Source organism: Botryllus schlosseri, chromosome 12 (assembly GCF_051294905.1).
Source record: "Botryllus schlosseri isolate E-star chromosome 12, Bs_hap1, whole genome shotgun sequence".
Lineage (NCBI taxonomy): Eukaryota > Metazoa > Chordata > Ascidiacea > Stolidobranchia > Styelidae > Botryllus > Botryllus schlosseri.
In genome coordinates, this window is record NC_137247.1 from 24,327,895 (window position 1) to 24,340,854 (window position 12,960).

The 12,960-nt window shown below is 42.7% G+C and overlaps 2 protein-coding genes across 2 annotated transcripts in view; one reads left to right on the forward strand and one right to left on the reverse strand.

Annotated features, from left to right (window-relative positions):
* LOC145452434 (single-strand DNA endonuclease ASTE1-like) overlaps positions 1-7,853 on the forward strand; it is a 51,954-nt gene extending 44,101 nt beyond the window's left edge. The window contains exons 4-6 of the mRNA XM_080330621.1: positions 1,069-1,256; positions 4,265-4,423; positions 6,526-7,853. Of these exons, the coding sequence (XP_080186747.1) occupies positions 1,069-1,256; positions 4,265-4,423; positions 6,526-7,596 (1,418 nt within the window). The 3' untranslated portion in view covers positions 7,597-7,853. The remainder of the gene's footprint in view (positions 1-1,068; positions 1,257-4,264; positions 4,424-6,525) is intronic.
* Positions 1-12,960, reverse strand: part of LOC145452069 (tyrosine--tRNA ligase, cytoplasmic-like) — a 539,006-nt gene that overhangs the window by 421,964 nt on the left and 104,082 nt on the right. The window lies entirely within an intron of this gene.

Sequence of the window (12,960 nt, forward strand, 5' to 3'; positions counted from 1 at the left end):
GTGAATAGCTACTTTTTGGTCCATTTTGTCCATAAAAGTCTGAATTCGGTGTGCAATGTTGTCTGCTCGAATCAGAGAGAATGAAAGAACAACGCCGTAGTCGGGTGATCGGGTGGCCTATGAACAAGCTCGGCATTTTCAGTCTTGAGGGAATATTTAATGAAACTATTTCCTGAAAAAATTCTCAACATTTCCTACAGATCTGCTGGATAATATATGAGTTTTCCAATCAAATCGGGATTGTTCCACGGGCCGGATGCGGCCCGTGGGCCGTATGTTTGACATCCCTGGTGTATATACTAGAAATATAGTGGAATCGTCCAAACGTACCAGAAACAAATTTCGTCCGCGAGGAGCACACGTTTCAATGTTGGTATTTCTATATGGGGCGCAGTATTTTCTTATGCGTATCGGATTGCTAAGGGCGCTACCATAGTAAAATCGAAAAATTACTCTGCGTTCGAAGAAAATTTCCAAATTAATTAAGGTCTCTCAGAAATTCGGGAATCAATCCGTAAATTCAACTTGCACGTCGACGGCCGCCATCGCATACTAATTGAATTACGTGTCAACGGCCGCACAAATTCCCTTCCGCGGCCGCAGTTTGCCCATTCCTGATCTATATAGTAGGGTTATCATATTTTGATATCTGTTTGAGATCTGGAAGTTTGGAAATTTTACTACTATTGACCAGCAAAGAGGTCATTTTCACCACTCGACTCCCGAATGACCCTCCCCACGTATCATCGATTTAAAATGACTTTTTTTTGTTAACCTTGACGTCGAAATCCAGATTTAACGTCTGCTGTGGCATTTTTAGTTGTATCTGTGCGGTCACCTGACTCTCAAAGCTAGAAAGGAGGACGAATGGCGAAAATGGAGGACATTTAGGCGTCCTCGGAGGACATTTGAGATTTCTTGAAAAAGGAGGACAAATCCTCCTAAAGGCGGACATATGGTAACCTTACTATAGGCCACATTTGGGCACGCTGTCCCTATGATTCAGCCCAAGCTATACAGCTGGTCGTTTGTAATCATCATTGATGTGATTTTATAACATTGTTCTAGAGACCGTGTTCACGCAAACTCTAACTGAATTGAGTATTCCCTATGTTGTCGTTCCTGGTGATGGAGATTCCGTTGTTGCCGCTATAGCCAACGCGCTGGATGGCTATGTACTTGCTAGTGACACGGACTTTTGCGTGTATGATTTGGCCAGAGGATTTCTCCCGCTGCCAGATTTTTGTTGGGAAAATGTAAGTTACAGGTAATTTCAAAAATTTGTAGCGAACCTCAGTGTTGGGATCAAGTCACTACCTTCGATTCACGAGTCATCTCGAGTCATTGCAGATTTTTACTCGAGTCAAGTCAAGTCACAATTCAAGTCAAATTGCATTTTCGAAGTAGGAGTGATGATTCAAAGTCATTAGATTTTGCTAGCCGTGTGAAACACAGATTAATTGATCATTTTTCTTGAATCAAATACCGAATATCTAGTTAAATATACATGCAAAAAGACGTTGTATCCCCCACGCACACGAAGAATTGCTAATATAATACGTGAGTCATTGTACAGCTACATGCTAGAGTCAGTTATTAACAGCCAAAATATAGGACCTAATACGAAGCTTCGAGAAGTTGAGACAAATTGATATGGTACAATAGCCTACACTACCCATCTGCACATCCTTTAGAACAGTGGTTCTTAACCTTGCTCCCAGCGCCCCCCAGGGGGCGCTGGCGATGTTGAAGGGGGGCGGAAACGCTCAGGGGGCGATATGGGGGGCGCTGGGCTCAGGAGGGCGGTATGGGGGGCGCTGGAGAAAAATGACTTCGCAGTAGATGATGTGGTGATAGGACATATCCTTAATGAGTATTCAGAGCAAATTATCACCGAAAACTTCGTTACATACAGCCTTCAAAATACATATATGTTTAATTGTCCATGGGCGCCTAAATGACTGACACCGAATGTTCCTGTCTTGGCAATCTGAACCCCAGAAGACGAATTTCATCTGGCAGGTAAAAATTATATGTCAGTGAAGAAATACCAATCTGAAATCGTGTGCGTGTTTTAGTTTAGTACGATTGGGCGACAGGGATATTCCTGTTGGGCGATATCCCCGTTGAGCGATTCTATATTTTTTGATATTGCAGACAGGGGGTCACGAAATAACATCATGCAACGAAGTCATACCAACGGGTTCGCCCGCCCGAATATGTTTAATTATTTGTAACGGGCCCTACAGTTTCCAAGAAATCTCACAATGTTCGCTTCAAGTTTTGATGAGTCTGCGCACACTCAACAACTCACTGCGCTGACCCCTGTACAACAGTGCGTATCGACTAAAAAAAGGTAATAACTTCGGATTTGTTGTGCGCAACGTAGATTTTCTGTGCGCAGAGACCCAGGACCAACGTTTTTTGTTGGGGGGGAAGGGGGCTGACGAAGTGCTGTTACGGCCCTGTTAACGAATAATTGTACCTGCGGGCACGCCCGAATATGTTTAATTATCAATTACGTGCCCTTTATCTTCCTATACAACAGCTCACTCAGTTTATCGCGACTTATATATGTAATTACCACCTATTCATTCATGCATTATGGGAAGCGAGTGGCGCAGTGGGTTAAGCGCCTGCGTCACGACACCAATGGTGGTGGTTCGAATCCCGGTTCGGACTAATTACTATGTGTCGGAGGTTCTATGGGCTCCTCATCGCCGACCTCACTGCTAGTCAGTGACATTAAAAGCCCAGCTACAGTGAGCCGAGCTATAATTCGGTAGCAACAGAGACGATTATCAACTGATGAAGTGTGCGTGAAAGAGACTGTGAGAGTGCAAGAAGAATGAAAAAGTGAAGCAAAGATACGCCGATAAAGCGAGAGTGGAAGAACGTCAGAGACCCGAAAAAATGAAATTCATTGTGTACTGTCCGTGTAATTGCAATGTCGTGGAGCACAAGGCCTTAACCTGGCTAAAAGCACCACTGTCGTATCCAATAATAATAATAATAATAATAATTCATGCATTATAGAAAATTTTGGTACCTAGGGTGACCAGGCCACACAAACTTTGCTGACCATCGAAATCACGATAGGGGGTTCGTGGGGGCGAAGCCCTCAGAAGTTCGGTTTATCACGCTATGGGTGCGCAAGGCAATCGTTTTTAGGGGGTTGACGAAGTGCTGTTACGGCCCCCCCTCTTACTCATTGTTTTTATTACATTCCTTACATTATGAAGTTTGGGGGGCGCTGGAGCACGATAATTTTTGAAAGGGGGCGCTGGAGGAAAAAAGGTTAAGAACCACTGCTTTAGAATATAAACGCACAGACTATATTTGTTCGACTTAAATCATACAAAAGGGTGGGCAAAGGTGAGCGCTGCGAATCGTAAGCATTGGGCCGCCTAAGAAACAGAGACATTTGCTATTTAGTTAAATCTTCTACTACTACTACTAGTCAAGTACTACTACTACGGCAACGTAAGCTGTGCTTGTTTAATGTTCAGTTTGCGGTCAATATATTTGTGATCTAAGAATCGAGGTTCAGTGAAACGTTAAATTAGTGAATGAATGGTTGCTCTCACAGTCTCACAAGTGACACCGACATATCTCGAACAATCTGAACATACACAAGATACAGTGATTTATTAGACACCGTTTAATTTATGACTTGAAATTGACTCGTAAATTTTGCTCCGAGACACGATTCAATGCACATTTGTGAAGCTCCGAGTCAAGTCAAGTCATTTTTCCGAAGTGACTCGAGTCAATTCAAGTCATACGTAAAAGGTGACTTGAGTCATCCCAAAACTGACCTATACCTATATATTTTGCATTCCATGTTCCTTTATTTAGTGTATCTGTGATGAAGATGCTGTCTATGTCTCTATCTGGTCTAAAGGCATATCCTTCTTAATTTCGAAAACGAGCATGACAATAAACTTTCAATGATCAAAACGATGACGCAGTGAATCCAGCACACGATCTCTCAAATGAACATGCAACACTGTACAGGTCGCAGGAAAATGTCCGTGCTATGTTTGTTTGTTTTTGGGGTATTCATGGTGTTTGTCGACTACTATGGTCATTTACAGCAGGCCAGGTGGCGAGGAGGAGCCTAGGTAAACCGCCAACACTTAGGTATCGGAAGTCGGAATTCGGAAGCCCCTGTCTAATCTGAGTGCGTGCAACTTATGATAAAAACGAAGACGCAGTGAATCTAAGACACTATCTCTGAAATTAACATGTAACACTCGCACAGGCCACAGGAAAATGCCCGTGCAAGGTCTTCCACCGTCAAACATTGGAGAGGACGTTTCGCCTGCCTCCGAATGCGATTTCCTTTCTTGAGCCGATTTTGAGTAGTCAAGATGGATTGCAGAATGTCGATTTCAGCCCGGTTATCCGTTTTCTTTCAACGGTAGGTTTGTTCGCATGAAATATTTATATTCTCGTGTCATTTGACGCTATCTAACGCCCCACACGTTGTAAGATATCGATAATGACGCCTGATAAATTTGTACAGAAGTCGTCAATCTACGCCGGGGTTCTTATTGGCAGGTAGCCAACCCCAGTACGTATAATTCCCCCTTCACGACGCTATCCCCGAAGCTGTAGGTGTATAGTGCCGCTAGAAACCAGTAAGTATACTTTAATCCAGTGGTCGGGAACCTTTTTCGGCAAAAGAGTCATATTGGTCCAATATTTCTAATTATGGTGGACGAAATGTCGATCGCTTCAACGAGATGTTAGAGATTTTTTATCATTTTTCGAATTATAATTCCCAAAGAACCATGCGATGCTGCTAATCAACTGTTACGTCACAATTGAATATTTTTGACGTCATATGGCATGGTATCGAAGTTCACAAGATATGATTCGTTATTTGATTACACCCAAACTCGCACCGATCAAGCCTGTTGCCAGACATTTTAGCATGCAATAGTATAGCTTTGCTATATAGGGGTCGGGAATCCTTTGCAGGCTACATATTTTCATTACCATATCCCTGAAAGCTATGTTATATTCTTAGAAACTAATTTGAATTTGTTATTGGCAATGTCACGTCCAAGGAAGTTCTTGATCTCGCCGCTGATCAGGAAGACAATGAAGATTTCAAAACTGCATTGTCTCTTCCATCAATCGACACATCGTGCAATCCATGTTTTGAAAGCGTGCGAAAATGGGCACGACGAATCGCGCGTGTCTTGCCGTCGCGACAGAAACTATGTTTTCAAGTTTACAAAATTAGCATCGAACTCAACGGATTAGATTTGTCCGATGTTGACCGATAAATAACTCTAAGGTTCCTTTTTTCCCTATCACAGAAAACAACGATCATATTAGACTGACTGACTAACAGCGGTACTTGTTGAAGTCAATTTTTTTTTCGGCTACTTCTACTTCGTAATATTTTGTGACCTACTTACTTACTTTTCGCTAGTTTAAGTTTGTCAAGTAGAATTAATTTAATCCTCCTATCAGAAAGACGTCTTAAGAAATTTCGGGAGTGTTTTCACAAAGTACCAACATTGAATTTTCATAAAAGTCAATTTACGCGCAGACTTTTCGTCGCGCTTAGCGCACAATAGGTATGGAGTGACAAAATTTGTTTTCACAAAAGTATCAGTGAATATAGTTTATGTTTAAGTAGTGGGTTGTGCGGTTCCGTTCACACTGCATTGTCGCCCATGTGAAATATTTCATCACAGTAAATATGGCCCATCAAAACGTTTGAAACTACTATTCCGCAATCTAGCCATTACCCATCATATCGTAGTCTAGCAGTCCATTACGTGTCCTAATCGAACGAATTACGACCATTTTCACAACTACTTACTTACTTACTGGAGTAGATTTAAAGTCAGTCAATTCTACTTCCACTTCAAGTAGTTTTAGGTTGCTTTTTAAAGTACTACTTCTACTCGTACTTGAGTACATTTTCGCCTCGCTACTTCTACTTCTACTTGAGTAACTTTCTTGACTACTTTGGCCACCTCTGCAAACAATCACAATCGGGTTTGTGGTCTTTGACAGGATGTCGCGAGCTTCGCCTTGCTGAAACTTCAAGAGAACCACATATAAATATCTCATATCATAAAGACATTGTTTTCAATATTACATTTAAGTTGCAGTCAGTTGTTAGGATTAACTATAGACTCAATTTTTGTTTTTGAAAGTTCACCGGTCAGTATATAGCATTTGTTATGAGATTTTACCGGTCCACGAGGTCAATAAGGTTGAGAACCACTGCTTTCGAGCATTTAGTTGAAGAGCCTTAAAGTCATTGCTATGCTAGAAAGGACAATTGTGAGCTATAAAAATTATTTCAATATTCACAGTGTGGCAGTTGCTAATTATATAGATCTTTGACTCCTTGCTACGATAATGTTACGTCTCGAAATTTGACGCTATTTTCTACACAATCGCCGATACCGATAGTTCTTGCAAAGTCTGATATCAACTCGATATTATCGGCGTACGAATATTAATCGTTCATCATCCAACGTAACCAAATTGCAGGGCTCATCACCTCCTCGTAATCAACAACGTCGTGGGAATTGGAGGTCGCGGCAATCACTAGATCCGCTCGAGCAATTACTAATTTGGCTGGGAAGGAATTATCGAAATGATGATAGCGTGATCCAATTTTTAAGGCAACATGTCAGAAATCTACCTGTAGACGAGCTCAAAGCCTGTCTCAATGAGTACCGGAATTTGCCGAATGTCTCAGTTTTCGTCGACGATTTGGAGCAAGGCGGTCGTAGATCCGATAGTGGAAGAACGTGCTTGCATAAAGTCGGTAATCCGCCGGTTCTAACGGATTTCATGCCGATTGTCCCAGATGATCAGGACCGAATTTCTTGTAACAAAATGTCTTCCGCTATCAGACACGCTTCGTATCAGATAAGTCTGGTGAAAGATGTCGGAGAAGACCAAGTGCTCGATACTTACCAGGTTTTGGTAACGGATCGTCAGGGCGACCAATATGTAGCGGAAATGATAACCGTGACAATTGAAAGGCCGAAAATGGAATCGCTATGTTTGAACTTGGAGGAAGATGTGCTCGCGGATCGGGCGGATATGAATGATGTAATGGAGGAGAGGCAATCCTACATTTTCGATGTCTTACTGAGAGGAGAGAATAAAGAGATTGTCGAGTCTTTCGATGACGAAATGAAGTTGGTAGCAGCAGTCATAAGATACTGGAGTACATCCAGCGAAGACCACGAACGCCACGTTGAAGAAACCATAAAGGCCCTCATATTCACCATTTGTGCAACCTATTATGAGGCACCGTTGCCGTCCGAAATCGAAGAAGTACCACAGAGCTCTTTTGACAAAGGTGCTCTGCACAGCTCATCTCAATGGCTGTGCTGCATGAAGGACGCCATGTTTTTAAACGCTATTCTTGGTGAGCCCTTAGAATATCCTCTAATAGGGAAACTGTTCTCTGGCATCCTGTATCAAAGAGCTTTCGCTCACTTTCGCGAAACCGACGATCTCGCCCGCACGGCTGGCTCGCTGTTTTCTGATGACGTGGCTCGCGACACGTTCGAAAATTTGCTGCGGATTGCGACAGACATGGATTAAAGTATAAAGCTGTCGCGTAGGCTTTTCCTGAAGTGGAGTAGTTTATAGATGCAAGTAAAATGCGTGGCATGCATCAGATCTAGCTCATAACGAATAACAAGCAAAAACGGAAGGCACGAGTCATGAGCGTGGATTTTGTATTGACTTATTTGTATGCGAAGATTAAACGCAATACCCGCTGCTTTTCACAATTACGTAATGTATCAACGAGTATGTATGATGACTTATCTTGTGAATACATTATAAATTTGAGTGTATATACGACTTTAAGCACGTGTGAAATCAAGCGTGACAGTGACTTCTCAGCGCTCAAGCGTCAGCCGTATTAGGTTAACATTTTATACACTGTACTTGCACATTGTACATCTAATCAGTTGGATAACTGTTGCTTTGCAGAGCTATCCAGTCTGGGATAGACAGGATGGTCGGAGTAGTAGTACTCACTTTGCAAGTGGAAGTGGCGATTTCAAAATCACGTCAAAACTACTTCATGTGGAAGTAGAAATTGAAGGTTTGAAAAGTATTCAAGTAACCGGTTTCTGAAAGTAGATTTTGCAAGGTCTCACATATACTAGCAGCTAATCTGAGGAGGCTATTTTTGGAAATACAAGGTGGTCTTAGTGACTAACACTGCATGTGGAGTCGCACTACAAATAGCTGTGATTATTCAACATATAATACCACTAGGCAGGGCTGTTTCAGCCAGCTGTTATGATAATTTCACTTGTGAAAAATATGGAAGCATCACCCCAATTACTACACATTTCTGTAAAAAATAACCAAACGTTTGAAAATTAAGTAGTTCTGGATCGAAAAATGTCTATTCGAAGTGGAAGTCTAAAATTACCAAAGATGAGTAGTTCAAGTTGGCAAAACTTACTCGAGCACTTAAAAGAAATAAAGGTATACTTCTTTGTGGGCCAGCTCTTGGGATAAAATATGATGTAAGCTACTAAGAGAGATGTGCTACACTACACAAGTTTATAGGTCTACACAAGCTCATGCCGATATCTCAAATCTCAATCTGAAATAGGACTGGGTGGTGGACAAAGTTTTATAGATCAGGTAGCGCATGATGGAATCCTGCAATGTGGACAGCATTGCTAGTATGAAGCAGTAGAGCGTGTCAGCACTCCAGTGGTATACACTAGGGATGGTGCGGACGCCTGAAAGGTTCAGGTTAGTGTGAACGCGAACCTATGACGTCATGTGACGTTATCTTGCTAGCTCCAATCCTACATTCCAGTGAAGTGATATGATAATGTTCCTGACAGCGCTTCTCAACCGGTGGGTCGCGAAGCAATTTCAGGTGGGTCGCGAAGTAGTCTATAATTAAATGTTTTAGTTTCCTAATCAATTTCCTAAATATTCTCAAGATTGTACGAGCTAGTATACGTTCTCTGCTAAATTATTTTTTGCGTCTTTGGCCGCTCCAAGTCCCTTTCCCGTGATAATTCGTGATCTAGATGTTCGTGACAGACATGCAGCAATCCAGCCCATTTTGCCGGCAAACAATTGTATCAACGCAAGCTACTCGCAATCCATTTGTGTTCAACGTAAAAGACGAATGAATTACTGCTTGTATACGCGCTTTCTATTTTGTTGTTGTTTTGAGGTAGACCTATCCATGATGTCTTTCGACTACAATGGTCAGTTACACCAGGGCCAGGCTATATCACTTATGATTCCCCAACTACAGACCTGGAGGACGACCCACCAGGCATTCAGACATCGCTTTCGCAGATAGGATGACAAGAAAAAGTAATAAATTTTCCACGTTTGTAATCATCTGTTACATGCAGGACCGTAACTGCCGCACTCACACCCCTCAATTTGGGGGGGGGGAGTTCGACGGGGTTGAGAAAAATTAGCTCATGAATCAACTTTAGTCATCATCAATTATGGAGAATTTGTTTGGAAATTTATACAACTGTTTTCAAACTTTTTTCGTGCCTTGCGCGATTAAGCATCTTTAAATGTATTGATTTCAATATAAGTAGGCCCTACTTCTCACGTACTAAAAAGTACGCATCATTTGCAGAAATAGGCATTTTGGTGTCGGCCATTACAGCGCCACGACACACCAACACACATGAAGTCCCGGCCAACAATCGATTCCGCAGAAGTTTACGGCCAAAAAGATAGATAGCGAGAATACCTTGGCAGAAAAGGACCAATCATTCCCTAATGATGAAACGTCTGTTCTAAATCTGCGTCGCATGAACGAGGTCCTTCCTGGACTTAAGACTCAAACGACCAAGACTGACATTTCATTGTGATTTCGAAGAATAGCAAAGTCACCACCCTATTGGGACTTCGTCTACTGGTACTGGTACTTGAATATGCGACCAGAAACTGTTAAACATGAGGAAAATTAGCATATTATAAACGCGAACCATTCGACATCACCAAACAGAGGTATAAAAGTGGTTTTAACAAGACTTTAACTGGAAACTGAGCAGTCAACACAATGGCTTGGACTCGGACTCGAGTCGTAATATCACGACTCGGAATCGAACCTCCGCTCGATGACTTGAACTCAGACTTGACTCGGTGGTAAATTGAAAATGACTCGATTTGACTTGAGTCAAAACTATAATGGTGAGATAACTTGTGACTCGGAGCTTTGTGACTTGGTTACAACCCTGTTATTCAACCAATCAATGAAATTGATGTAAAAATACATAGCCTTCTAATCGGTAGCAATTATAGAAACCTGTTTTACACTCTGCTCAATATCAATGTCGCAATAGTCAGAAGACGAACACATTGACCGCACTAGTCTCGGCCATTAAGGCGAAAGCATGTGCCCTAATTCCTCGTCGAAATTGCTGGCAAAGCGACGTAAGGCATTGATATTATGGGATTATTATAAAATTTGATTGCAACAGTTGACAGTTGATTGCAACAGTCAGCATGCAGTTCAGCATTGTTGCACGGTGTGGTCTGAGTCGTTGCTAGGTGTCGTTTAGGACTCAGGGCTTCTCGAACTTTTTCAGTTGGGAAGCGAGTGGCGCAGTTGGTCAAGCACCAACGCCACGACACCAATGGCAGTGGTTCAAATCCCGATTCGGACTAACTTCTATGTGTCGGAGGTTATATGGGCTTCTCATCGCCGACCTCACTGCAATTGTGGTGACAAAAGCGACAATAGGCGACAAAAGAACAGATGAAAGCCTTGAAGATATAGAGACTGCTGAGAAAGTGCAAGAGTAATTGAACATGGTGAACGGTGTGATAAATGTCATGCCGTGGAGCACAAAGCCCTAACCAGGCTATAAGCACCACTGCTGTGTGTTGTATTAATAATAATTAATAACCATTTTCAGTTCACGACCCACTTTTCATCGAAATTTCGTTGTGGGACTCACCTGACCGCATTTCGCGACTACCGTTCTAATCACTGCTCGTGGGCGCCGGTTGTCATGGTGTCATCGTATTATAATGATCTGGTCGCACCTAGCGTGAACATTTACCGGAATTAGGTCAATGATATGGGCATATTGCACATATACTACAATAAATGTTATGTCCTCTGTCAGATCAGATTTACCAGCATACATATAGAGCAGGGGTGTCAAACTCAACTTGCGCCGCGGGCCGGATTAGTCAAATAATTCTAAAATACTTCCTCAAACACCATGCCCTTTTTTCCCACTTAAATACCTTATTACCACGCCTATACACGTGATATCATATTACTACTATCAAGGGGCTTCACTCTAGCAACACCTTTGTATGCAAACAATGGACTAGACCAGTGGTTCCCAACCTTTTTCGACCCATCGCCCCCTTTTGAAGGTCAACACCGATCATCGCCCCCCAAATTTTGTGTACCGAAAATTGGGCATACAAACTGTAATCATCGGCGGGTTGACTAAAAAAAAGGTCAAATTGTCGGCTCGACGTCTAAATTGACACACTTTTGTAACAAAATTTCCGTGGGATGATTAAAAAAAAAGGTCAGCCATTTTGGCGCGTCATCGCCCCCCTATCGCCCCCTTCTCTATTTTCGCCCTCCGTCGCCCCCTTTGTCCATTTTCGCCCCCCTGTCGCCATTTTCGCCCCCCTAGACCGCCAAATCGCCCCCTGGGAGGCGATATCGCCCAAGTTGGGAACCACTGGACTAGACCACTGTTTACCAAACTTTTTTGAGCTACCGCCCCCTGGGCAACGAATAAAGTGTCAGCGCCCCCTACCCCCTCGCTACGACTAAATCACAAAACGAAAGTTGTTCTGCATATATTACAGCTAATAATGAGGCGGATCAAGCTGGTGTTTTATTATCACCATCCTCGTCATGTTGGTTTTGAGTTTTGATAAGAACAATCTCGGTCTAAACCCTCCAGTCTAAACGTCGCGTACTGTCAAGTCGGTTTCTGTTGTGAGTCGGAAACTTTGGTTCAGCTGATCGCGGATGCGGAATCTACAGATTCATCCGTGGGCTGGTGTCGTCGTCGGCCGTCGGGTGACGGAATTGTGTATTCTTCAGACCTCGTGGTTACGCGCGTAGTTCTACAGCTGATCAATGGTGTGTCAGCGAAGCCGCCGCAGATGCGATCGTGGCGGTCATCGCCTGAAGACAGAGCGTTCCGGACCAGATTCTCAGCTGGATGCGGAATATGCATCACGCGGCGAAGATTGGGAGCAGTTTGTTGCTGGATCTTGTCGATTTAGCGCGAGGTTACACAGGAGCACAGGGGTGTCAAACTCAAATGTTGTCGCGGGCCGGATTCAAGTCTTCAAATCGCTCACGGGTCGATTGGCCGTCGGCGTGACAGTAATTTAAATTTGAGGATTTTGAAAAGAGGTGGTCCGAGCCCCTAAACCTGAAGACGGCATTGTCTTTATCTCTCAAAGACATGTTTATACTGCCACGAGACAAATTATTACGGCCAATTATGGACAATTCAGTACGAAAATAAATATTTGGCAAAGAGCCATATCTTACACCCAAAAGAGCCATTTATGGCTCGGGAGCCATACGTTCCCGACTACTGTGTTAGGATATCTTTTTCTTGTCCAGATATGTCAAAATCATATCTTGTGCATATTATATTGTTCTGAAACACAACTTAAATATATCTTAAATCTTGGAAGATATCTTATATATATAATTTTGTAGTCGACAAATGTATATATTTTGAATCATGAAATATATATTAAATATATTTATAATATGTCTCGTGTTTGCTGGGTGCCAGACCGGAAAAGGTTTAGCAAAGGTTTCATCCGGCCCGTGAAGAAATCTTTTGCAGACCTAAGCAAGCACCAGAGGTCACAGTAGAGATGGCCCAATTCAGAACCTATGTTTCACTCCACTCCTGTGTACGCACTACGCAGTCGATGGCGAAGCTAAAGGGT